General features: G+C 51.4%; 2 protein-coding genes across 5 annotated transcripts in view; one reads left to right on the top strand and one right to left on the bottom strand.

Moving 5' to 3' along the window:
• The window catches only part of LOC125954008 (protein yippee-like), a 64,717-nt gene that overhangs the window by 36,965 nt on the left and 2,752 nt on the right, over window positions 1–25,000 (top strand). For 2 of the 4 annotated variants that reach the window (XM_049683942.1, XM_049683939.1), the window contains exons 2-5: window positions 21,923–22,696; window positions 23,382–23,611; window positions 23,703–23,811; window positions 24,050–25,000. The exon at window positions 24,050–25,000 is cut by the window's right edge and continues 2,752 nt beyond it. In XM_049683942.1, coding sequence (XP_049539899.1) covers window positions 22,661–22,696; window positions 23,382–23,611; window positions 23,703–23,811; window positions 24,050–24,139 — 465 coding nt within the window. In that variant the 5' untranslated portion in view covers window positions 21,923–22,660 and the 3' untranslated portion in view covers window positions 24,140–25,000. Of the gene's footprint in view, window positions 1–18,161; window positions 18,763–21,922; window positions 22,697–23,381; window positions 23,612–23,702; window positions 23,812–24,049 lie in introns of those variants that run through there. The other 2 variants (XM_049683943.1, XM_049683940.1) reach the window with 2 other exon arrangements.
• Window positions 3,659–5,350, bottom strand: LOC125953974 (UDP-glycosyltransferase UGT5-like). Its single transcript, XM_049683876.1, has 3 exons — window positions 5,095–5,350; window positions 4,614–5,031; window positions 3,659–4,544 (listed from the first exon to the last, which is right to left on the bottom strand). Exons 1-3 carry the CDS (start codon window positions 5,348–5,350, stop codon window positions 3,659–3,661), a joined length of 1,560 nt encoding a protein of 519 aa, XP_049539833.1.

Genomic DNA, 25,000 nt, shown 5'->3' with positions numbered 1-25,000 from the left:
GGTGCTTAAAGTTCATCTTAATCGTACCACCAGCAACATCACCACCACCACGAGGCGAATGGTCATTGAACTCGCGTATCGCGCTCTTGATTTGGATTCTCCCTCGAGGTGGATGATGCCTTGCTCCAGATGCGACCATGCTATGCTGGCCAGGGTGTTCGTCTCTTCGTGTTCGATTACGATTTACAGTTTGTGGTGGAGCACTATAGATGGCAGCTCGGCCAGCCAACACGCCGGGACAGTTACAAATGGCTCCGATTGGACACGACGAGCGCCGCGCACTCCTCCGTTGTGGTGGGTCCGCGAACCTCGTGCACCTCGTTGCAGGTTGCAGGTTCTGGAAAAGAACTGGATCAACCCGGCACTAAAAGAAGCCCAACACCACTAACAACAAAGGGCCAAAGGGGAAGGAAGTGGAGAAGCGGAGCTGAAATGATGAGGATTAATGCACGGACGGGGTTCGTTCGAGAGGAAGGAGATAATTTCTGTTACATTACTTCCACCTCAGATCCTTCGCGCGCGAAGATCGCGGATCGTGCGGAGAGCAGGGAAGACGTTAATTTGTCGTGCTCTTGGGGGGTTTGGGGCCGTGGGATTTGATCGCATGTTTTCATACAGTAGTTTTCGGTGTGAGAATCGATGCTGCTCGACGACTTCGCGTCCCCGTCGGACCCATGGACAACGTCAAACCCGTTCGGTTGAGAAAGGTGCTCAGTGAAGGAGGGAGTCTCTGAGGTGGCGTGACGGTGCGCAATGACAATTGTGTATCAACATTGGCCGCACTTGAAAACGGCATTTTTGTGTTTTTTTTTTTGGGACGGAGAGTAGGAGTCATAAAGCCTTGTGGCTCGCTGGCTCGTAATCGCACATAATCTTTGTTGGTTTGCGGGCGTACGGGCCAGCGTCTACAGCCAGCCGGGAGCACAAAAAATTATCACAAACCGTCGTGGCCATTGGTTTCCATTAATTTACACTTTTATTTGTGTGTGGCAGCGCACGTCGGAGGATGATGAGTAACTGGCCTTTTTGGGGGGAGCGGAGAGGAACATTAGGGTGTAATTCGTGGAGAACTCATTAAACAGCTGATGGGCGTCAGAGAGAACCGTCCAGTGCTCAGCATTTTGGTCCGTTTAATCGCACGGGACCTTCTCTTCTTTTCGTTGTTTTCGCGTAAATCTACCACCTCGTTGTTTTTTTTGGAGCTCCTCCTAGTGGGACACGGTTTTACGGTTTTTCGCGGCGCTTCACTGACCATCTTCCGCGCGAACCTGGAGTGGACTGGACCACTTGCGACTGAGGAGTAGTGAGTTCAGTGGCTTTTATCAATTTTTTTTCTTCTTCTCGCATAACCTTTCCTGTGCTGCTGTTGTGTTGTCCGAAATTAACGATCGTAACGCGCTCGCTCGCTCGCTGGTACAAGTAGCCGTGAAGGCCCCAGGGAACACGGGTGGATGGGGACTCCCTTGTGGGGGTTGTAAAAAATCAAAGTAAATCAGAATGTTGAGAAGGTGTACGGTGCGCACCTCTTGCCGGTCGTTAAGTGAATGCATTTTGACCAGCGAACAAGTGTCTGCGAGAGGTACGTGGTTATATGCTCGACGGAAATTTGGACAAGGCGATACAGCGACACACGAACGAACCCTGGCGCGTGGGTTCTTTGTGGTCGGAGCTCGAGAGAATGTTGTTAGAAAGTTAGGTCACTGAACTTGCTCTAGCTGTCAGGAGGGAACGGTTTTATTGTCTCCAGCACCAGCTGCTTTTTATGGAAGAACATTTGTAGTTGGACAATGTCGATCGGACAGAACACCTCGGAGTGCATGCCATGCTCCAATGTCCCCAACGGCGATTATGATCGCGCTTCAACACCGTGTGATGTATGATCTGATTTTTATGCTCCAATGTCCAATGTCTCTCTTTCTCTCTCTCTCCCATTCTCACAGGTAAGACAACACTATTCATTCGAGAGCGGTTGGCTGGCGCTAATCTAAATGACCGACCATCAAAAACTCAACCTCAACTCAATCTAACTTGAGATGTTCTCGATAATCGTGGGGTTGGGGCGCAGGTAAGGTTGTACCGGTCTATTCGTCTGTCGTGGCGGAGCAACTTTTATCGATAGTTGGAGTTAATTAGCTTGCTTCAGATCGCCTCTGATGCTACGCGTCGAGAACCTGGAGCGTCGAGAAGTCGAACAATCAACTTCTGAAGCACGCTGATGGTTTTAGCTTTTCGGTTTTATCGCTCCAGGAGCATGGGCTGGCCTGATCCCCATTATCGTCCACATCGTAGTCGTCATCATCATCGCCATCATCGTCGTCGTCGAGAGCTCGATGATGTTGGACTTTCTTTTTTTTTATGGAACCCCCTCCCGGCGACCCTCGCGACTCTTGTTCTGTTGATATGTAAATTTCTGCACTTGACCATTGTGTGTTCTTTGAGATTTGCTTCCCACTATTGAGGTCATTTGCTAGCCGGCCAGGCCAGAACCGTTAGGTGACGCGGATTTGACGCGGTTCGGTGCGCTGTTCGATATCCAATCGATTCACTAATGACTGGCGTGGCGACACGCAACCGAGGGATCGTTCGCAGCTGGCTTGCGGTACACGCCACATCATAAACAATGCATCCGAATCGACCACTAGCTCGCTTTGGAAGTTGTTCCATGCCGATGGAAGGTGGTGAAGTGATGCTTCTAGAGCTCCGGGTTATTGAACCTCCATTTGGTGTGGAACACAAGCAGCGGGGTGTACACGGACCGAACTGTGTTGACAGAATTATCGGATATTCACCTTTCGCGGTCTCCGATAAGAACGACGGGATAAGGAAGGTCTGTTCGGCGTGCCTCTGTGAGAATGGAAAGCCAAATATCAGCCAAGAATTGCGTTCTAGGAAGCTCTAGAAACCGGATTGCTTGCGCGATGTGCGACCGGGTGTCAATCGCTTCGCCAGGCCGGCCTGCTGCCGTCGTCAATCATACAGCTGGGCCGCTTGACAGATCATTACGTATGCTAAGTGGACGCCGACCGAAAAGACGAATGTGTTAGCCACGTTTAATGGGTTTGGACTTTGGAGTGTGCCTTTATTGCCGGCACTCCTTCAGGTTCAGGGGATCATTCTAATGGCGTCGTTGCCAATATTATGCTTCAATTTGAGGGGCCCACGTTGCGTTGCTATTGGTGTATTGGTCTCGTTTTATTGCCGGAGATCTATTTGCGATGTTAGTGAAATCGAATGACTCTCCAGATCGACTCCAGATTGAAACCGGTCTCCCCGGATGGTGCGATTCTCATTTACGGCGCGCTGTAATAACACGCCCGAGAAACACATGGAGAGGTCTCCCCTCCCGGAATTAGGAATCATTTATCATGTTTATTTGGGCTGGAGATACGCTAGAAGGCTTTTTCGCCAACGGAGTGACTCTGAACATGGAATGGCACGTTTTTTGGGCACGACCTGGGCAGTGCAGAATGTATAATTAAGTCGTAAAGCGGTAAAAATCGTGGGTTTGTGTGACAAATACCATCCAATTGGTTGATTGCTAGCTGTCAGCCGGGTGTGATGGACGCTTTCGCATGATAAACTAGTTCATACGATCCGGATTGTGAGTTTTGAAGATCGATCGTATAGATAATACTTTTTCCTTATTCTATTGTAGATTCTATTGCCTTTTGAGTTTCGGGCTTTTCGCTCTCCGACAGCAGCGGCGGCACGTGAATGCTACAAACTTGCACAACGCATAGATCACTGCGCACCAGAACGCGATTGCATCCAGTGCATAGCGCTCCCAGATGGGCATGTCAACTCCTGGGTAGCGCAGATGCGTTGCTCCCCTATGACGGATCACGTACTCCGTCCAGAAGACAGCCGTTTCCATGGCACTCTGGGGGCGATCGCGGTACAGCTGCGCCAAACGCTGCACGTTCTCCTTATAGCTACCATCGTTCAGTACCGTCTCGATCGCCCTTGTGAGTGTCTGCTGCGTCAGATCGCTAAACTCGAGCACATAGACCCAACCTTCCTTTTCGACTTTCGCCAAATTGGCCGGCTGATCGCCGAACATGGGAATGCCGACGAGTGGTACGCCGTGGAACAGCGACTCGGCGATCCCTCCGAGGCCACCGTGCATGATGAAGAGCCGTACGTTAGGATGGGCTAGGATGTCATCCTGTGGTAGCCAATCGCGTAGCAGCACGTTATCCGGTTTGTTGGGCATATCCTGCGAGTCCCACTTCCAGATGATGCGTTGCTTTAGCTTCCGGAAGGTACTCAGGATGGCATCCAGTTTCTCCGGTGGCATCGATGAGCTGAGCAGGTTGGTACCGAGACTGAAGAAGATGACACCATGGTCAGCGCCCTCGATCCACTTGCGTATATCTTCTGGGAGCGGCGAGGGGGTTTCCTTGATCTGTAACCCACCGACCTCCACCATTGCCGGTACGTACGGTCTTGGATTACCCTTCGAGACGTGATGGTTCAGGAATACCATCGATACGTTCTTCCTAGCCTCATCATATGACGGGTAGCGATCCGCAGGGAAAAGGTTACTGCCATGGATTGGAGAAGAATCAGTATTCGTTGTCTATGCGCTTGTTAGTGAAGGCGCGCGTACTCACGTGTAAACCTCTCGCTGGTAGCTCATCCAGAAGATACCGAACAGCTCATCGATGAAAACTCCAGGGATGTTGACCACACGCCCCCAGAAGGTCATGGCCGAGGAAAGCCCGGCCATCATGCTCGGGATGATGCCAATCGGTGACGGATTGCCAACCATTGAATTCACGAATGGCATCGCGGCATTCGGGCACACCACTATCGTTGGACAGTTGAGTACTGTGGCCAGCCCAAGGGCACCGTCACTCATGATACCCGTGATCACCAGATCGAATCCTTCCTTCTCACGCAGCACGCGCTGCACTTCCGGTGACCGTATGGTATTGTTAACTGCAGCGGATGCTGCCTTTAGCATCAGTGGCATATTTTTGAACATTTCCAGCTTCGAATTACTGTTGGTGAACATCTTGCTGCCGAAATCTGAGGAAAGAGAAGCAAATTAGTTCCCTGCGAATGAGATTCTTCTCGGGGTGGGAAGCATACCTTTACTCCACGATTCAATAGGGATCGTTATCTTGCGATAGTTGGGCACGCTTTCGGACTCCTTGTACGGGCTTATCATTGTCACCGAGTGGCCCCGGCGTGCCAGCTCTTTCATTAGCGCATCCTGAACGATCACATGCGATCGGCTGGGGCTCGTGTTAAAACCTAGTATACGATACCCGGACGCACCACTATCACCGAACACTACCACCAGTATCACTAGACACACAGCTGATGCTGCAGATGGCGCCTTCATTGCGGTGTAGAACCTCCAGTAGACAGACTACTTTAACAGACTCGTTCCGGCAACTGAACAGCATTGCCAATCTGGTGCTAATGTTTTATACGCCGTCTCGCGAGAGTCGACCATTCGAGCACGATCCGTTTATCTCATTTAGTTTGATAACGCGCAGTAGTCTGATGGCTGATAGGGCCCGGGCAAGGCTACCGGGACCGGACTGAGCGCCCGTGCGAATGACAATACGCGCGCCAAGATGATTGTGCAAATTGGTGGCAGTGGACGCGTCGGTCACTCAATTGATTTTGAATTGAAAATGAAAACAAAAACGCGCGTTACGCGATAGGGACAGGAACAGGTTCTCGATGCACAATGATTTGTGCTTTTCTGTTGGGTAGTAACGCCCACGTTGTGGTGAAGTGGTTATCGCCACTCACGATGAGATTGCGGAAGGACCGCCAGGTGGGCCTTCAACAGCTGACTGAGTACCGTCTAGGTGCGCTTTTCAGGTTGTTCTATGAGCTCTCGCCCACAGGGGATTGCCGTTCTTAATGGTTTCAATCAGCAACTCACACCTTGATTAGGGTGCTAGTACAGTGGTAAGTATGGTGTTAGCATACGTTGGACGATATTTGAATTTTTATTCTCGTTTTCTAGTAAACGTTAGAAACGCATGAAGTAGTACGATCTAAGGCAATTTCTTAATAAGTTCGTATTCTATTCCTTTCCTCCTTGAACTAATACCATCTATTACAACTCTCAACCTCGACTATGTACCGTTCAAGTACCTAGAATGCCTTTATATGTCACCACAATCACATGAAGCTTTCTCAAGGAATGTGGTCCTTGTGTAAACCCGTAAACCGAATCCTGACCACAGAATCGCAAAAGAAAAGCCGCCCGTATAAGCATGCATGTGAGCAGCTGCTGCGGGATGTTGATTCAATTTTTACAACCTTCATCGGTGATCAACTGGTAGGCCGCCGGCGTTTCCACCATCATCGGCCACCCCTCCCACCCTAGGAAGCATATTGTATCAATCCGGTGGTCCTTTTCATCACATCACATCGCGAAGCTCCCCAAAAAAAGGAAAAACATGAAAAAAATAACCTCTAGAGGTTTCTCGAGCAGGGGTGGCCTGTCTGTCGTATTGCTGCGTGCTTCCAATATCGATTTCGCACCGGAACCCGTATCGAGCCCTGTCGTCGGGGTCCTTTTTCCCGACGGTTTCATTTCTATGCTGTTAGGCTGATAATGCCGGTTCTCTCCGTTGGCAGGCTTGATGTGACTGAGTTGATATTTCATATCATCACTACGTGACGGACGGAGCACGTCACATCGCGACCGGCCACCGAATGTGTGTGTGTGTTTTTTTTTTTCGGGGGAAAAGCTCGATTTCTAATGAAATAGTTTATGCAGAATGTGTCCGCCTGTCCGATGAAGGGAAACAAATCAATTCGAGGCGCGCCACGCCGTGGAATTGCTATTGAATCCCGTGTGCTGTTTGCGCTGCTACGGGAGCTACGTGATTGGGATCGCTAATCCATGGACACCTCTTGGAGGCGCTGCTGGGTACATCCTGGCTCGGTTCATTTGAAATGATTTATGAAATGGACCCCAGGACACCAGCATGTCCATTGGTTTGGATGCTAGATAAAAGGGTATCTTTCGTTACTTAAATTAAATAATTACACAGTCTGATTTAAGCGTCCAGTGCCATTTACTAGTGCCACTATCCTACTAAAAGGCTACCATCGTGGCGGATCGTAATGGGAAGCTATTGGTGGTAAAATCACGACAGAGTGCGCTCAGTCACCCGAAGGCTTCCTATCATCGTTCGCTTAATTTGTTTGGCCTCGTTCGCCGTACTGGCGTTACGCCTGTAGCCCAGAGGGCAGAGGCAAATCAGGACGCCCAACGTCCATGACCCGGAGCGCCTAGCACTGCAACCCGGTTTCGATTTCAAACCCGGTTCGTGTCGCGGCCCTCGCCTTCAGAGGCGCTTCAACTGCAGGAGAAGCAGAAAGGATGCAGAAGAAGGAATGCTTTGTGGCGCTTATAGTGCTGAGCCTTGGAAACACGTGACAGGCGCTTTCCATCAACTGTGTGTGTGTGTGTGTGTGTGTGTGTGTGTGTGTGTGTGAGGTGCAGATTGAACTTTCAACAATATTTAAATTATGCCATGGCAGCAGGTTCCGGCCGGTTTTTTGTTTGTTGCTCGATATACTTTGTACTCCAGGCCATCCAGGCGTCGGTCATCGGTCGGAAGGAAGGAAGTTGCCCGGGCCGGGCCATTGCCCGACCATCGCCATGCCTCGTGATGGTCCCGGGCAACCATAATTGGATTACGGGATGCACTTTTGAGGAGTCGTCCCGGTTTCGAGTTCGGGGTGTTTGTTTGTTTCTTTCTTCTTCGTCGTCGACGGTCGGCCGATGATGTGACCGATGTTCTAGAAGCAATTAGCTAACACACAGACACACACACACCCCGGCCATGACGGCGGTGTCCCCTGGTTGGCTTCTATTGCGCACTGTTTTATGCTATAAATGGACTGCCGGTGTCGTGGTCTGCGGTTTGTTTATTGTTGTCCGGTTTATGACATAACCAGCCCATAACCGAGGCTTTGTCTTCTCATCTCCGATCGTGACGCCATCGTGGTGATTGATACTTTTTAATTCAATTTCCTTATCAGTCGAAGGTGGCGTTTGACGAAGAACTTGGCCAGCACACGATCTGCAAACCAGCTTTCGGCAACTTTCACTCGTCTTTTTGTGTTTTCCTTCGTCGGATTGATGCAGAATGCGGCATAAATGTGTCTTTTCTTCCATTGGTTACACGTTATCGATCATGGCAGAAGAGGTGGGGCGGTTTCCATCGTTCGGTTGAACCCTTCCATCAACCCGTAACGGGATTTGTAACATATATATATATATCCGGACGTCCATAAACGCGTCCATTTACACCCGATATTCGCTAGGCAGTCGGCTTGGCGCTGCCCTTGGCATCGGGGGAAAACCCAAGATAAAGGAGAAAAACCAACATCACGCGCTGCTGGCCAACAGTTTACAGCCTCGCCATTAAACTTGTGCTGCTGTCGGTTCGGTTCGGTTCGGTTCTCTTTTTTTTATTCCTACGGTGGTGGTGGTGATGATGGTGAGCCAACTTCCGACAAAGTTCCTCCCGGTTCAGCTCAACTCCGCGGTCTACCCGGCATTGGTGGGCAATAAAATTAAAAATTTCAATCAATTTTCGAACAATAAACCCCCGGTACAACACTGTGTGCACGGGGAGGGGATTCGAGTCAGTCAGCCAGCCTTTCGACACTCGCCTGTCTACCAGACACACACACACGCGCCCGTGTTCCGTTCGATCCGATTGGGCCGCGGACTGTGCAGCAGAACACCCCCGAGATCACGCACCAACGAAAGCGCACGAAAGTATCCCGTTAATGAGAAACTGATTGTTCAAACTCCCCGTTCTGGGTCGGTACGGAAGTGTCGGCTGACCACGAGCCGGGTGGTGGTTTGTGGTTGGCCGCATACCGCGCCTCACACATTCTTGCGGTTCGTTGATCTCAACTAGTCCGGCGGCGGCGAAGCAAAGAGATTAGAGCCTCTTTGAAGAGGTCGATCGGTGGGCGCCAACTTGTGACTTCTACTCGTAGTTGCTGTTGAAGAGAGGTACTTCTCTCGCTGGTGGTGGTAGGCGAAAAGCGCTAAAGAGTGTGTCCTCGTCTGCCCGTCACGCCTGTCACGACCATTCTGTCATCTTACTCCGGCCTGTGACCAGCGGAAATGTTGAGCGAAGAAGCTAAGCTTTTGGGGCGTTTATTTTTAGTCTGAAGGCAAGGCTTTTCGGGGTGCCAGCGGTGTGTTGGCGGAGTGACACCTTGGACGAGAAGTAGTACTGTGATCGAATGCACGAAAGAAGCTACTGTCGATGATGTTCGGGGGGAAAGTCAAAGGAGTCACGCCTACGTTTGCTACGATCCATTTCGGGACATCGAATTCTAGTTTGAGCGAGGGCGCACAACGTTTTTTGAACGCCTTCAAGGTCATAGCACGTTCGAAATTATGTCGATCGCTGCTGATTTCTATTGGAGAACTTAATTATAGTCATAATGTACCTTCCTCAAATCAAACTTCCTGTTCCTGTCCAGCAAGAACATCGTTGCGCACTAATCCTCTGATAACAGAGGGCGCTAGTATTACAGCACAGCGTGCACTAGCCACCACTTTGGAGGCAACCGAAAGCTGTATCGTTGGAAGGTTTATCATCAATCAAAATCTAGTACGAAAAGGCGAAAGATTTATGTCTTCCTGACCCTTCCACACATCCACACGCAACGCTAGAGGACGACGGGGCACCACAGGGCAGCACGCTCTCCAAGCACGCTGCCATTCCGTTTTCAAAGTTTAATAATTTGCGGGGTACCGTGCAGCGTGGCGTCCCCTCCACCTACACCTAACCTGTAATTACGTCCTGGTAAGGCGTTCTGCTACGGTACATTAAGTTTACAATTCCGACCCGCGCACCGTACGTGCCGTGCCCCAGTGTAAGTGTTTCCACACGTTGGCCGCTAGGGGGCCGCACGGTCATATTAGATTCATCGACGCCTCTAGAGACCCCACCGCGGTCGTCACCACCACTTACGGTTGATTGCGCGCGAGCGTAGGTCGTAAAGGGACTACCTCGATGGCCTTCTTCTTCTCGGCGTGTTGTTACAACCTTCTCCGGTTATAAAGGGCCTTCTAGCGTGCGGGCGTGCGTGCACGCCCCGTGTGCGTAGGCAGACATAGATTGTTCGTGAAGATTGAGCCGTTTGAAGTGATGGAATTGATTGTGTGGAGTAGTTGGAAGGTGAAGCGTACTTGACCACCGATCATCGATGTGCTTTGGATTAGCAGCGGATAACGATCATAATTGCGAATCATCATCATTGCGGTCATGGCATGGGTATATGGTGCTGGAGAACATTTGGCTTTGCATTGTTTTAGCGCGAACCTTGCCCTAAAATGATGTCGAAAGTCGTGGTTTCGAATTTCAAAGGATAATGACGATGATTGGCTGAACAGTGCTCTCGTTATTGCACGATATAAGTTCAAGCATTCAATGATATAAGTTCAAGCTCGTTCTCCTTAGTCACTCCAAATGGTTGTTGGTCAAACATTAGGAATAAGTGAGCTGGATCGAGTGCCGGAGCGGATTACCATAATGTCGTTAGTAGTAGTAATAGTAACTATACCTCTCTCTCTTCCTTTCGCAATACCAATAACTACTCTAGTAGAAGAAGGAGATTGTCCAGACGTCGGTAGAACCGGTGCCAACCATCGGAACCGGTTCCTTAAATCCTCACGATAAATCTAACACCATTCACTTGCGCCACCACGTTCGAACTGCTGCTGCCGGTCGAATTCGGAGGCGAAACGCGCGAAAGTGTGACCATTCACCGGTGACTTAGTTGCGCCATCGCTTACACTACACGAGTGCGGCTAGAATATTTCGTTTCGTTTCGCGGGCGCAACTATCTCCTCACGCTAAGCTCCTCGGGTTCAGTGGTCTCGACGAGCTGAATTGGGCCACACGATGGTTGGTGGGCGATTTAGCGGAGCGGATTTATGTTGAGTTTGATCGAATCGCAACATGGCGCCATCGTCGTCGTCGTGGTCGTGGTCGTCGTGGTCGTCGTGGCATTTGCATTGCCCAGCTGCAGTTTGCGTTCACTGTTCAAGTTATCGGACGACTGCTACTCATGGTTTCTTCGGCGGTGAGTCAGCAGCGAATAACTTTCGCGATTAATTCTGTTACTATTTGGATAATCCTCAGCCCCAAAAACACCGGAATAGAGAGATATGTTGAGCTCTCCAAATACCCCTTGGATAGGAGTTGGAGCGTCTAGTCCATCCCCCCACATGCCACCCAGGGTCATTACTTGATGCCATTCCAGTGGAGTGTATCTTCTTGCATCACCAGTTCATCGCGATGCGTTTGCAGCCGGGGAGTGCCGGAGCACTAAAAACTAGAACTGGGCCAGATTACCACCCCACCCCCCACTTCGTGGCCATCATCCCACGCATGTGGCCTACTTTTCGACACTTCCGCGCGCGCCTTAAAGCGGATCGTAAGGTGGGAGCTCCTCATGCACAAGATGGGGCCACTCCAGCGGACGTCACGTGTGGTGTGCTATTGCAACATAACAGAACACCCGAACTCATGCTGCCAACGTTTTTATGTTGCGCAATAAAGCGTCTTCTCAGACCCTTTTTACCACCTTCTCCCACTCATGCTCTCTCTCTCTCTCCCATAATGCGACGTCCGAGCCGACGATTTGCGATGTGCGATGCTTCCTCAAATAGTTGTATTCCGCCTCAACGCGCGCTGTGAGCGCTGAGATCACGCGAACCTTTCCTAACGTGATGTTGGTAGTGATGGTGGTGATGGTGGTGGGGTTTATGTTCTAAAATTAAATCGTATGTTTACATGTTGCCCAATTTGGTGCGGTTAGGGCAGGGCGCACTATGCTGCTGCTGCTGCTGCTGCTGCTGCTGCTGATGCTGGTCTCCATGTCTATGTCAGGCAGTGGGAATTGCTTCAATTAATTGAGCTGCAACGCGAGCAGCGCGTCAGAAGAGGACAGAGTACGGGGGATCGGCCGCATGGAAATTACTCCATGAAGACTCTCCCCATGTGTTGCCCCCCGACCCATTGCGTTGCGGTTAAGCGTTAGGTGGCTAAATGGCGCACGGTGGCGATGGCAGCATATGGCCGTAACTTGAGTTGGAATATTTCAGTTCCAAGGTGGCTGGCTCCGACACTTCCTAAAGGACACGGGACACGGTCGCTGCGCAAAACCACAAACCAAAAACTTTGCCCAAACAATAAAGCCACACACGCCAGCTCTCTGTGACTGTTGCAATCGGTTGGTTGGTTGGTTGGTTGGACGCGCGGGGCCTTCTCAATGTCCTTTACGTTCGAGACAGCCTATGTATATGGGGCTGGTGCGCCGCTGCCGAGGACAAACTAAGCTGTGTTTTAACCACAAATTTGTCTTTGGTTTCATCTGCCTGAAAAGCGGCTCTCTGGTCCTACAACACTGGGATACACATTCCTTCCTTCCTGCATCTCCCGCTGATGTGCTTCGTTTATACAAATTGGACACTGCAGGCCACGTGGCTTTAGGGGGGTGGGCGGTAAATGGAAGGAGAAAGGAGAAGCGGGGCATTTCACAGCAAAATGGAAGCTGGATAATTGTTATCGATCGAGAGTGCTTCAATCTGGGACAGGATGGTTTCTCACGGCGCAAGACTCGAGCACAAGCTATTCTCGCCATCTGTTGCCATCTGTGTAGCATGGCATGGCATTCCCGTGGCCATGATTTCCCGTTTATAACTGATTGTTTAACTAGAAGACCATTGACTTATACCTTCCTTCCTTCTGACGGCAAGTGTTTCCCTAACTGATTGATGGGAGAAGAGAAATCGAATCTTGTGCCGCACTCGAAGACGCCACAACGACTCACATGGCCTTAGACTGCCTCCCACACGACGTCTCATGTTCTCGCTTAATGCAACACAAAACTTCGACCATTTCAACAGCAACAGCGCTCCCTAAAACACATTATTGCAAAACGCGTTGACATGGGTCTATGTGTTGAGCGTTCTCGTGGGAGTCACTCGTACGAGTGATGAGTTTAATTACCACATTTTGTGGCAGTTGTCTGATTACACCTCCTTCTGCCGGCTTGATGTAGTCGAGTCGAGGAAGGTTTCTAGTCGAGCGAAAGGAAAGGGGATCCAAAGAATCAACACAACTTCAATGTCTGGTACGGAGCAAGAGTAGAACGGTTATAAATGCCTCCTGCCACAGGGCTGTTATTAGAAGCTAGAGCAAACGGATGAGTTGCTTCGAGAGAAGTGTATCGGGAAAAAAAACCGATTGCTGGAAACGCATAATTAGGTGGAACGGTTTTTTATAAATAAAAAAAAAGGAAAATAGTTTCCTCCACCATTTGGTGTGGTGTCGATGATCGCTGGACAGCATTTCGGGTGGGGGGGTTGGGTCGAGATGGCCGGGCTTGAGGATGATATTAATAGAAATGTGAAACATCTTTAAAAACATTCACCACGGAAAGCCGAAGCGAAAAGGTCGCGTTGCGACACCTGCGGGATTGCGCTTTGGTCAGCAGCGCGCAAATCGAACCGTAGCGGGCATTACATAACTATTTTCCCTTTAAAAACATTCATGTGGCCATGTGTGCGCCACGTGGATATTTATAATCCACGAGGAACTGCTGATGACCAAAATCCGCACCGACGGACCGATGCCTCTCGGCTCTGCTCTGCTGTCACGATCGCTCGCTTCGGTGATCGCCACTTCCGTAATACTGGCCAAGGTCCTAGTTTACATTCGTTAGCACGGGCGATATGGTGTTTAGTGCAGGGATCGAGCCAAAAGTGGCCAGAAATAGACGCGAATCCGGTTCGCAAATGGGGCGTTCGGGAGCTGTTGCTGGCGTTTGGGGTGGGGTTTTCCTTGTTTGCATCTGACACAACACCGATCAGCTGCCACTTTCTCCCTAGGGCGGGGTTCTGTCCGATATACAATTAGCAAACTCTGGGACACTGGGTTTGTTTGGTAATTAGGGAAGGACTTGCTTGTAGATGGGTTTAATTTCGGGGACCGGGCGAGCGAATGGAAGCCAAAGACGTCACCAAAAAAAAACCGAGGAAACCTTGTAACGGAACGAGAACGGTACGGAAGCCCCCCAAAAATGGTGGCGAAAATGAAAAGAAAAGTAATTAAAAGCCTTCCTCTCCTCCCCCCTCTTCGCAACGACGCCGCAAAGTGGATCATCCGGGTTGTGGACAACGCACTGACGCACACACACGCTACACGCACAGTAAGTGAATTAAGCGCCAAAAGCAATAGACCAACGCGGTTCGGTCCAATTGTAGCGTTGGGGCAAGAGACGTGGCGGGCCCGCGGGGTCAAAACACGCCAAACGTAAACAAAAAGTGGCGTAGTGGGCCAATGCCATTATCTACCCTCTTCCCCATGCCCTCAACCACCACCATCGGTAACTGCATTTGGCGCGCAGTGACGCCGCGTGTGCGGTGGTGTGGCGCAGCCAAAAATAAAAGCAAATCAAAGAACCGAAACCATACGAAATCGTAAACAAATGTGTGTTTGTTGGAGAGGGGAAGGAAGGAGAGAGAATTGTTTTGTTTTTGTGTGTTTCTTTTTTTATTTGTGTTCTACTACCTCACCATTGAGAGAGGATTGCGTCGTTTTGGACACACTTTTGTGTGTTCCTCCCTATCGTTCTATATGTTGGGGGGAGGTTATCGGCATAAGTAGTAATGACGCATTCATGATGTTGACACAGTTTGAACCCCGAAAATGTCGAGAATGTGATTAGCATATGTACGAAGAAAGAAGGAAGTGGCAGAGGTCAGGATTTGAACTGTGGGCCTTTTGTAGATTAGCTAGAAATCTAGTGCGCTGCCATCTGAGCTATACTTACGTTGTAGCAATCAGTGGTTTTTACTTGATCAAAATCAAAACAGCGTCAAGCGAGCATCTGTTAGTAGCTTTAAAAAGGGTTTATTTTTGTCATAAAATCCATCCTCCAGATGCAAATGATTTTGCAATTTCCTTCCCTTTATTGCCGTTCATCGTTCGAAGCGATTCGTTGCCCTAAAATGCAACGCTCTAGTCCTGGTCCTAATTCGACAAAGTAAATTCCGTTCGCAAGCTTTGAACGGTGAAATGTCTGTGCAATGCCAATGGCATATGGGGGGAATATGCATCACCGTGCGTTCGGTGAGCGCGTGGCAACTGGAATGGTCCCCCCCCCAGGTCCGGTACCAACACCACAAATTAGTTTATGACCATCATTAACCCGTCGCCGCCGCCGCCCCTCTTCCACCTTTTATGACATATCATCCATTTCGCTAGCAAAGCAAAGCAAATGGCAATAAACACATACCCCGCGCGCGGGGCCGGCCCCTTGGGAGAAGGAGGAAGACGGTGTCATCCGTCGCCACCACGCAGCAGTTTGGATTGTTTCCGGGTTTCCGGGTGGCGTGGCGGTCGTCTGCGTCGTCTGAGCCGGTGCCCGAGTTTCGGACTTCCAGAGCCTATTAAGGTTAGTGTGTCATCCCGCCGTGGTGGTCCTCGGTTGGACGTTTTGAGCAATTTTTCGGTGGATCAAATTGTGTGTTTCCAATAGCACACATTTGCTTTTGCACCCTGACACTGACCACTATGGGGGTTTTGTGTGTTTTTTTTCTGCTTTCCGCTCCTCTGCGAGTGAAAGTGAGCTCTCTGTGACCTCTGTGGTGGTGGTGCGCAAACATGGTCACGGTCTCGGTCCGAGGGTGGGCGCGGTGGTTGCGTGTCAAGAGCGCGTCAGGCGCGTGGTCATTGTTGTGTGTCACGGAAAAAAGGCAAAACCCAAAGGGGTAAGTCCAGGTTCCTGGTGGTATGGTAATTTAGCGGAACGATAACCGTTGAGCGACGATTTGAAATTCAAGTCCACATCGTGACGTAAAGATTTAGAATGCAAACTCGTGCGAAGGGTCATGTGAAGCATTCTAAAAGGCTCTGTGGTGGCCCTTTTGAACATCTCCTTTTCCGATGCGACCATACAGTGTAATCCTTCCTCACCAAACAAGGCTTAGCGTAGTAGCCGCCGTGAAAGGTCGTCCTCAATAACCGCGTCGTCGGTCTCGATCGTATGGCGAGCGAACTGGCGAGCCTATCTACTCGCCAGCTGACTGGCTGCTGAACGATGCTGGCCGATGCTAGCTGCTGCGTGCTATCAAGTCAAGGCCAACAACTGCTCTCTGTGGTATTGCCGCTCAGCTGCTGCAGCTGCTCGGCAGCCAGGCGGTGCTGCGTGCCCCCCAAACCGAACATATGTTTTTGTGAAAGCATCATCGTCTCTCTCTCTCGCTCTCTCGCTTTTTCGGAGGCAGCTGACCGTAGGTCTCACCGCAAGCCTGCAACATATTAAGGGGTAGCGTTTTGGCCGATCATCACCACCGTCGTTGTCGTCGTCGTCAACGCAATCGTCGTCATTGACCTGTGGTCGCAGGCCGCGTGCTAATGGCTCCGCTCTTCCGGCGCGACCATCGCTGCAGCTCTTCCTCATCGGTGCGCGCATAACCATATGCGCGTCGCTCGATCTGGCGCACGCGTGGCCGCCAGCTTGTAAACAAACGCGTGTATTGTCGCGCAGCAGATCGATCTCTCTCTCTGTCTTTCTTGTGTGGTCTGCGTGTTGCACAGAAAAAAAACGAAGGTGATAAACAGGGCCAGCGCGCAAATCTAGAGCGGTTCCCCACCCCTTTTTTGCCCTGCCTTCTCATCGACTGATAAGCAGCTGTTGTGTCGCTTCTCGAGTGGTGATGATGATGGTGGTGGTAGACTATCAGGAGACGACTCACCATCATCATCATCATCATGAGCCAGTCAGTCAAGCAGTCGCGGCGTAGTATCACGCCCTGAGCAGGGGGTAGAAGTAGAAGAAAGGTATCAACATCTGTCTTATCTGGTGTGGCTTTTGTGTTGACGGAAGTTTGTGGTTAATGTCCATCCCCACCCCATACCCCTCTCTCACGGCGAGGCCAGATCCGTGTTGCGCATTTTGCCCAACTTTCTTCGTGTGTGTTACTCCTTCCTGACTCCGTCTTCCGAGATGTCCGAATTCAAGGACCTCCGCCACCAGGGGATTACCCAGGCCAGCCTCTGCAAGTATCTGCTGGTTGCGTCGTGTTCTTCTCACGACGGTCGCGCTTCTTTCTTCAACCTTGACTCCTCCTAATCGTTTGTTTGTAAACTTGTCGCTCCTCGCTCTGGCACTCAAGGCGATGCTTTGTGAAGCGGCCAATCGCTCGGTAGAACGGTGGCGGAGCTGGTTGTGGTTATGTACACACATTGTCGTCGTCTTGGTCGTCTTGGTCGTGGTCAACGTCTCTTGGTACAATTGTAGCGACGCTGGCGACGCGGTTCAGCTCACTTCGCGCCCGCGCGCACGCTAGATATTGCCATGCCCTGGCTGGTGGTGATGGTGGGATTCGCGATTTGTTTGTGTCGCGTCGGTGGCGATGTGAACGATCTGTTGTGAACGAGAGCGTCTGGTGGCCTCGCCCGCCTCAGTTCCGTCCCCAGTCCGCCGGCTTAGTCAAGTGTATGTCGTGGTGATGGTGGTCAGGAACCTTTTACCATGGGTTGGCAAACACAAAGAGCGTACCATCGCAAACCATCAAACGCTCGCTCGCACACCACTTCTGCGAGCATCGAACCCTCCCTCCCCTATCCTGCTGCTCCCCTTTAAAGGGTGTAGGAAGCGGCCGCTGTCGCCGGTTCTCGCTCTAGAACGCATCTCTGTTGATCGTCTCGTATGATCGCGATCGCACTTCTGACCAACGAGCACACCCAGTGTGCGACCGCGCCAGCTAGTCAGCCAGAGTCCCCCCTTACTCGACGGAACACGAGCATTCACCGCCGCTCTACGCAACAGCCGGCCACCAGAGAGAGGAGAGGCGAGAGGCCCTCCACAAACACTTGTGGGGTCCCTTGCAGCAGCAGCAGCAGCAGCAGCAGCGACAGCATGGTCTGTGTTGTCTGTCTGGCGCTCTAGTCTGTGTAGCGCTCTCGGGCTCGCTCGCCGTCATTATTGTTTGCCTTGGTCGTGGTCGAGCCCCGTCCATAAAAACACCCCTTTCTGCCGTTGTTGTGTCGGTGTTGGTGTTGTTTTTGTTTGTAGCAGCAGCAGCAGCATCGCGAATGGGGGGGTTCCAATGGTTGGGGCGCACGGATCAGCTTCCACATCTTGCACAGCCGTTGCCGTACACAGATCGTGCGGAAAGCGTCGTCCGTCGTAAACCGTCGTCGAGTGAGAGGTGGTGGTTGCGGTTGTTTCGCGGCAGAGTCTCAGCTGAGGAAATCAAAAGAGTCCGCACGGATCTTCTTTAGTCCGCTTTTGTCGTCCGGTTCGGTTCGGTGTTGAAGTAAAGGTACAGAGTGCGTGTGAAGAGCATACCGAACGAGTAATGTAGAATACGTAGAGGAGGTTTCGAAGCTTTGTACCGTGCCCGTCCGCCCTCCAGGTTAGACGCAACCCGACGATCGTGGCGAGATCTCCCGTACACACCAGAGCACAGCTGTTGTGTTGTTGCTGATGTTCGGTGGTGTGTGAGCGCGAGCGCGCGCACACAAGATCGGACGTGCCTTCCGCTTATTGCGTTGTGGTTGCTGTTGGTGGCGACTCCTATTCTCCCCGCTTTTGCGGAAAGTTACTGTGCAGCAGTAGTGCAGCTGCAGTGGAGGAAGTGCTGAACCCTCGGGGGACACATCCCCTAAAAAAACAGCCGACGGGAACACTGAGTGAAGTGTGTGGAGTGCTGGTTCCGAAATAATCCAGGTAATGTCACCGGGAAGTCGTCTTTGTGGATACTAGAAGCTCGCTCGTCTTCTCGTCGTCGGAGGAAGTCGCTGAAGGTGTGCTTAAAGCGCGAGTTCAGTGGCCGCATCCCCATCCCTCCAGTTTTTGGGGTCAATAATCCTCCCAGGGAGAAGTTCTTTGGCTTTTGCTTCTCTCTCTCTCTCTCACACATACTCTCCCACCGCGAGTGAAGAAAAGTCTTGGCCGGCCCCGTGTTCTGGTTCTGCAGCAGCACCAGCAGCGAGCTTTTTGGCGAGCTGGCATCGGAACTTCTTCATCGTTCATCGTCGGAACCCCCTCCAAGAGTCTTCCCGGGGGTGTTTCCAGGGAAAAGCTCCCCGCAAAACTGCCCGCTCTAGTTGTTTCTGCTGTTGGGTTCTTCACGGGAGCATCGTTCAAGTCGAGAACTGTTGTGGGGAGCGCGATCATCCCCCATCATCAGGTTCCGGTCCGGGGTTGTTGGTGTGCTTTATACCTTTGCGCAAGCACCTCTCTCTGTCTCTTTCTCGTGCCACGGCGCCTCCATTTGCTGGTTGCAACATGTCTGGGTCTTGTTGCTCTGGTCTGGGGTGGTCTGTGGTGACCGAGAGCCCACCTTGAGCAGCAGCCCAGCCACGAAGGTTGCTTCTTTGCCGTGGAGCCTGAAGCAGAGGAGGAGGAGCAAGGGGAGGAGGCGATGGTTTTCGATGGTGTACGCGATCGGTCTCTATTCGATTCCGCCAGCAGCCCGAGCCTCTAACGCGTGCGGTGCGATCCTCTCGCGATCCGGAGGCAAACCAGTCTCCAGCGCGCGCAGAGTCTGTAGCAGCTCGAGCTCTTCTAAGCTGCGTGGAGCCAGTTTTTGCCCCAGTGCGGCTGTGTGCGGGGGGAGAGACAGAGAGAGAGAGAGGTAGGTAGGTCGAACAAGAAATTGTGTCAGACAACCCCTCCCCCCCCTCAGCGCTCCTCCGTTGACATCTCGCTCAAATTACTACGTAATTTCGATGGCAGTCAGCGCAGCGCGTGCACATAACGGGCGCGATGCGATGCTGACCACCGTTTGACATTAGTAGCAGTAGCAGCAGCAGCAGCAGCAGCAGCAGCAGCAGCAGCAGCAGCAGCAGCAGCAGCTGATCGTTAGTGTTTCCGTCCTTGCTCGACTCGCTCTACTCGCGCTACTATACTGCGATATTGTGATTGCTGTTGTTGTGATTCGCTCTACTCGTGCCGCTTGTTTATGTCGTCCCCCACCTCCTGTGTTTTGCGTCGCGCCCTGTATTGGGCTAGCGGCGGAGAAAGTTGGACTTGGACTTGGGGTCGCGAAGTCTTACCGCTGTGCTGCGCTGTGTGTGTGTGTGTGTTGTGTTGTGGAGAGGCACACAATCCTTCTAATCTAGGTTGAGGATCACCGTTGCGCTGGCGTCAATATTATTGGTGGTGCTGCGAATCCAAATGCCCCGTTCGGTTCGGCTGCGCTTCCGTATCCGTTCCTCTCTCCTCTTGGCTCTTGGCTCTTGGCTCTGATGCTCTTCTCTCTACTGCGTATTTACTTCGTGCCACAGTGCCGCCTTTTTGCGAAGTAATCGGACTTACCAGCAGAGAACAAGAACACCTCCAGGTTGCTCAATGATGCTCTCTGTGCCACTTGACTCATCATCGTGTTGCTGCCTACTGCTGCTGCTGGCTACACTGGTAGCATGGACATGGGCGCAAGACACACCGCGGAGACGTGTACCAGGCGCGCAGAGCAAACAGTTAGCCGATCGGCGACTACTTGGTGTGGTGTACGACGCACCGACCGAACGGATCGCGCTCCCGTTTCCCCGTGTGTGCAGACGACGACGCGAGTGTAAAGTTTGATGAACTCTTGATATGTTCCTTCTTCCGTTCCTTCTCGATTCTCGTTTCTTTGGGGGGGCTGCTTCGTGCAGCGAAGGAGGGGGGCATTAGAAAGCAGCAGAATTCGTTCACCTTGTTTTTTTTTTGCAGAACGCGAAACGAGAGGTGGTCGACCAGAACCGGAACCAGCACACCAGCAGCCAGCAGGTTGCTTGTGTTTGGTTGGTTGCTGGAGTGTTGACGCGAGGTTTTTCCTCGAGGTGCCTGTTATCAAATGGGGATCATGTGTGTGTGTGTGTGCGAGTGATTTGTTTCCATTCCAACTGCATCTGCGCTGCAAGTGCACCGAGCGGAGGAGGAAGAGGATACACACATCTCGGTGCATCTCGTTCGCATCGGTCGCGCGGTGCAACATTACGCAATATGATCGCATATGGGGTGATGCAAGGGAATCAATCCGGAATAAGAGGGTTGCTGGTGTGTTGTGGCCTCACTCCCTTGCCCTTCTTTTTTTCTTCTTCTCCTTCTTCTTTTAATGAAACCTTGACACACACACAGCTAAACCGACACCGATTGATGATATTGTAGCTCTGTCCCTTCCTCCTTCCCTTAACGTACCATCGAAGTGAAGCGACCTACTTATCTCACGCATATTCGACGCCAATTGGCCTTTCTCTCTCTCAGGGAATTACCTTCCAATTGGGTGCCGTGGTGTGGCATGTGGACCCCCCCTTTTTTGTGTGATTGCATGCACTTTGCTTTGGCTCGGTCGACTCGGCTGGACATTGAATTATGATCATCCAGGCAACAACATCAACTACTGCAACCACAAAAAAGGATTGAGGATAAGCAATCACCAGATCATCGAGTTGGCCTTGGACTCAAACACTGAAAAGTTGATTGGCAAAACATCGGAGAAACATTTGGAGAAAGCGTTTCGTTGTGGAGGGATTTTGTGTTTGTTTGTTTTTTTTTTCTGGTAAAACAACTCGTACTCGAAGCCACAGTCTCATTTCTGTTATTGGCACGTGTGTGAGGTAATCTGTAATCCGCGTTGCGTCGCGTTTTGCGCCTTTCACGTCGACCAGACCAGGGCTGTCCTCGCGCGCTTTCGTTCCGTTGCGTGATGCGGTAATCGAATCGAACCGGTGACCGGATTCTAGCGTGTGAGCTCTTACAGGTTCTCGCGTGTGCGTCACACTGGCCACTGGCCACTGCATCATCCGTGACCGTGACCATGGCCGTCGTTTCCAGCTCGCTACCGACGAACATTCTCATTTATTTGCTTTCTGTTTACCTCCGGGTTTTTGTCTAATTGCAGAGGTTCCCCATTCGAGGTCCGAGGAACAGTCAGAAGACAGCGACGACGACAACAAACATCACATTATCAACGGGGCGACACCGTGAGTGTCTGTGTCGAGTCGAGTGCAGCAGCCATACAACGCTCCGTCCCCCGTGCTGGAAGAGAGTGAATGTGAAAGTGGCATAGTTGTGGCAAACAAACAAACATAAAATCCCAACGAAAAAGCTCGGTTCAGTTCTCCGCGTGAACCCAATAGGCGCAACACGCCAAGGACACACACACGCGCGCGCGCGAAGGAGAGAAGGAAACGGGGGCCGGCCAGGCCGCCAGTGTGTGATCAAGACGAGAAGAAGGACCTCGTAGCGAGTAGTGAGCGCAGTAGCAGCAGCAGCAATCCGAGGACTGTGGTGTCTATGGTGGTGGTGCATCGTAGCTACCGTTGCCCGTTGTTGCTGTCGTATGTCGATCGCAGTGCACTTAGGTGACGCGAGTGTTAACAAGCCGTCGGTCGGTAATTCCGGGCTGGTCGCAGCGGCCACAGTAGCAGCAGTAGCAGTAGTACCGTGGCCGAGCTGGAGCTAGCGAAACGAAGCGCAGTAGCTGCACGTGCGTGAGCGCGGACATATCCCACACGTGAGAGGGAAGGGTTTTTACCAGATACGGACGAGGTTTAGCCGGTTCCTGGCCTAACCGATTCCTGTCTAGTGCTACCAGAGCAAGAGAGAGCAAGAGAGAGCGAGAAGAAGCAGGACACGAATGCGCTTTACGTTCCTGTTTGATCTACTATTCCAGGTAAGCTGCTATCCCGGTTCCGTAACATGATTATTTATCCCGTGTGCTCCATTTACCTCGGATCCTTAACAACTTGAGCTCCACAATCGCTACTAACACGCACAAACATAACTTTACGTCACATTCCTAACCCCAATCGGCGGCTCACGGGGATCATCTTCATCGGCACCGGTAACTAAGGAGGACCATCGAAGGGTGAAAGGAGGAGCAAGACTGGTGGTACGGCGGAAGACGGACGACCGGGCGGCACCGGGTTTTCGACCGGGTTCATCCATCATCGTTTCTGTTCGCAACGCTGCCCCGTACCGCTTCCGGTCTGGAATCCAATCAAGAAAACGATCCTTCCCAGGTATCGCCGAATCATAATCGCAATCGTAGTGTAGTGTGTGTAGTGTTCGTACGTTCGAATTGTTCCCAGTTCCACCGTGTTTCGTAGATTCAAATTAGATTAGACAAAAGCGCGTAGTCTTTCGGAATCGCATGTTGCCGAACGCAGCATGACCTATCATCCACCTAGAACCATTCCTAAGACACCTTCCACTCTCCTTTCTAGATTATTTTATTGTTCTCGGGCGCGCGCTCGCGAGCACGCTTGCATGTGTGTGGCTGTGTGTGTGTGTGTGCTGTGTGGATGTCAAGTATTTCCAGGTGACTCACTCCTTGTTTTTTTGTTTGTTTGTTGCAGGGGGCGGCCAACGGAGGGCACGCGAACGGGCAATCAACCTCGAGCGCAGCGTCGTCCTCTGTGTCGACCGGCGGAAGTGGCACCATGGTGAAAACGTTCCAAGCGTACCTACCGTCCACGAACCGAACCTACTCCTGTGTCCACTGCCGGGCACACCTAGCTAGTCACGATGAGCTTATATCGAAATCGTTCCAGGGCAGCCAGGGCCGGGCCTATCTGTTTAACTCGGTGTAAGTAGTGCGGGCAACGTGTGGAATCGTCCTGGATTGGATTGGATTGGATTGGGATGGATGCTCACTTTACGTTCTGCTTTACTTGTAGCGTTAACGTGGCCTGTGGTCAGGCCGAGGAACGGGTACTGCTAACCGGGCTACATGCCGTGGCCGATATCTACTGTGAATGCTGCAAAACACCGCTCGGATGGAAATATGTAAGTCAGCTTTGTGCGCAGCTCCTGTCATTAGCTTCTTTGAGCTTCTTTTGCTACTATCAGTTGTTAACTTACTTTGTTAAAATTATGTTAAATTTGCGGTCCATTTCATTCGTTCTCTTCCTGTTTCTGAATTGTTTTGGAAAACTTCTTCTTCTTTTTGCTTTTTTCTCGCCCTTTCATTTCATTTTATGCTATCTTCTGTATCAAATTGTAATTATCTTTTTCCCGTTTGCAGGAGCATGCCTTTGAGTCGAGCCAGAAGTACAAGGAAGGCAAGTACATCATCGAGCTGGCCCACATGATCAAGGAGAATGGCTGGGACTGATTCGCGTCGCCTACACGGCGCACCAGAAGTGATAGCAACAGTAGTAGCGGCGGCAGCTCATCGGCAGCCACCAACTAACTGACTCATCACCGACGTGCGCCGTGTGGCGACAACTTTCAGCAAACAATCCAACATTGACGTAGGCTATGCGGAAGGAGCAGCAGTCTATAGCTACCCTGCCAACCCGGGCGGTGTGGAGCGTGCGTGGAGTTGCATCGAGTCGTAACGCCTCGCCGCGTACCACAACCAGAACCGGATATACTACCCCTGATAGTTTCATGTTCATCGAAGGAGCAGTGTGTGTGTGTGTGTGTTAGTGTGGGAGGGGGGCGGAGGGCCTCTTGCGAGCGGCTGGCTGGTTCCGGTCTCAAAAGTGAGCCCCTTTCCCCAGATTCTTCCCCCGTTATCTCCGACACCATTCACCATTGTTCTGGGAAAACCGTGATAAACCTCGCGATTGGGCGATCATTCGGCCTATCTCGATTTGTCTGCTCATCCCCCACACCCCCCCTCCCCCAACCATTGTTTCATGTGTGTTTTTACTGATTCGCTCAATTTTATCAGAAGACCAAGCTTAAGAATGAGGACAATAGGGAGAGAGAGGGAGAGAGAGGGAGAGAGAGAGAGCGAAGGAGAGCGAAAAGTAGAGATGAGATTAATTATGCGTTTTTGTTTTTATCAAAAATTATACACACAGTGTGGGAGTGAGAGACGGAGACCATTCAGAGGTTTAGTTCATGTTTCCATTTTTGTTCCTTAACGGTTCCTTAGTTTATTCCAACTGCCGCTTCTCCTTGGCCCTGGGACAACCACCAGGACAAGGAGTCCTGTAGAGGGGTAGAGCTTTCATTTGAAGCTTTC

This window comes from Anopheles darlingi, chromosome 3 (assembly GCF_943734745.1).
Source record: "Anopheles darlingi chromosome 3, idAnoDarlMG_H_01, whole genome shotgun sequence".
Lineage (NCBI taxonomy): Eukaryota > Metazoa > Arthropoda > Insecta > Diptera > Culicidae > Anopheles > Anopheles darlingi.
This window is presented reverse-complemented; position numbering and strand designations above follow the sequence as displayed.

What these genes read in the sequence shown, in the direction of transcription:
- LOC125953974 (XM_049683876.1), bottom strand. Translation starts at nt 5,350, where the DNA reads ATGAAGGCGCCATCTGCAGCATCAGCTGTGTGTCTAGTGATACTGGTG. An exon ending in TATTGAATCGTGGAGTAAAG is followed by an intron (nt 5,032 to 5,094) that starts GTATGCTTCCCA and finishes CTCTTTCCTCAG; the next exon opens with ATTTCGGCAGCAAGATGTTC. An exon ending in TACCAGCGAGAGGTTTACAC is followed by an intron (nt 4,545 to 4,613) that starts GTGAGTACGCGC and finishes AATCCATGGCAG; the next exon opens with TAACCTTTTCCCTGCGGATC.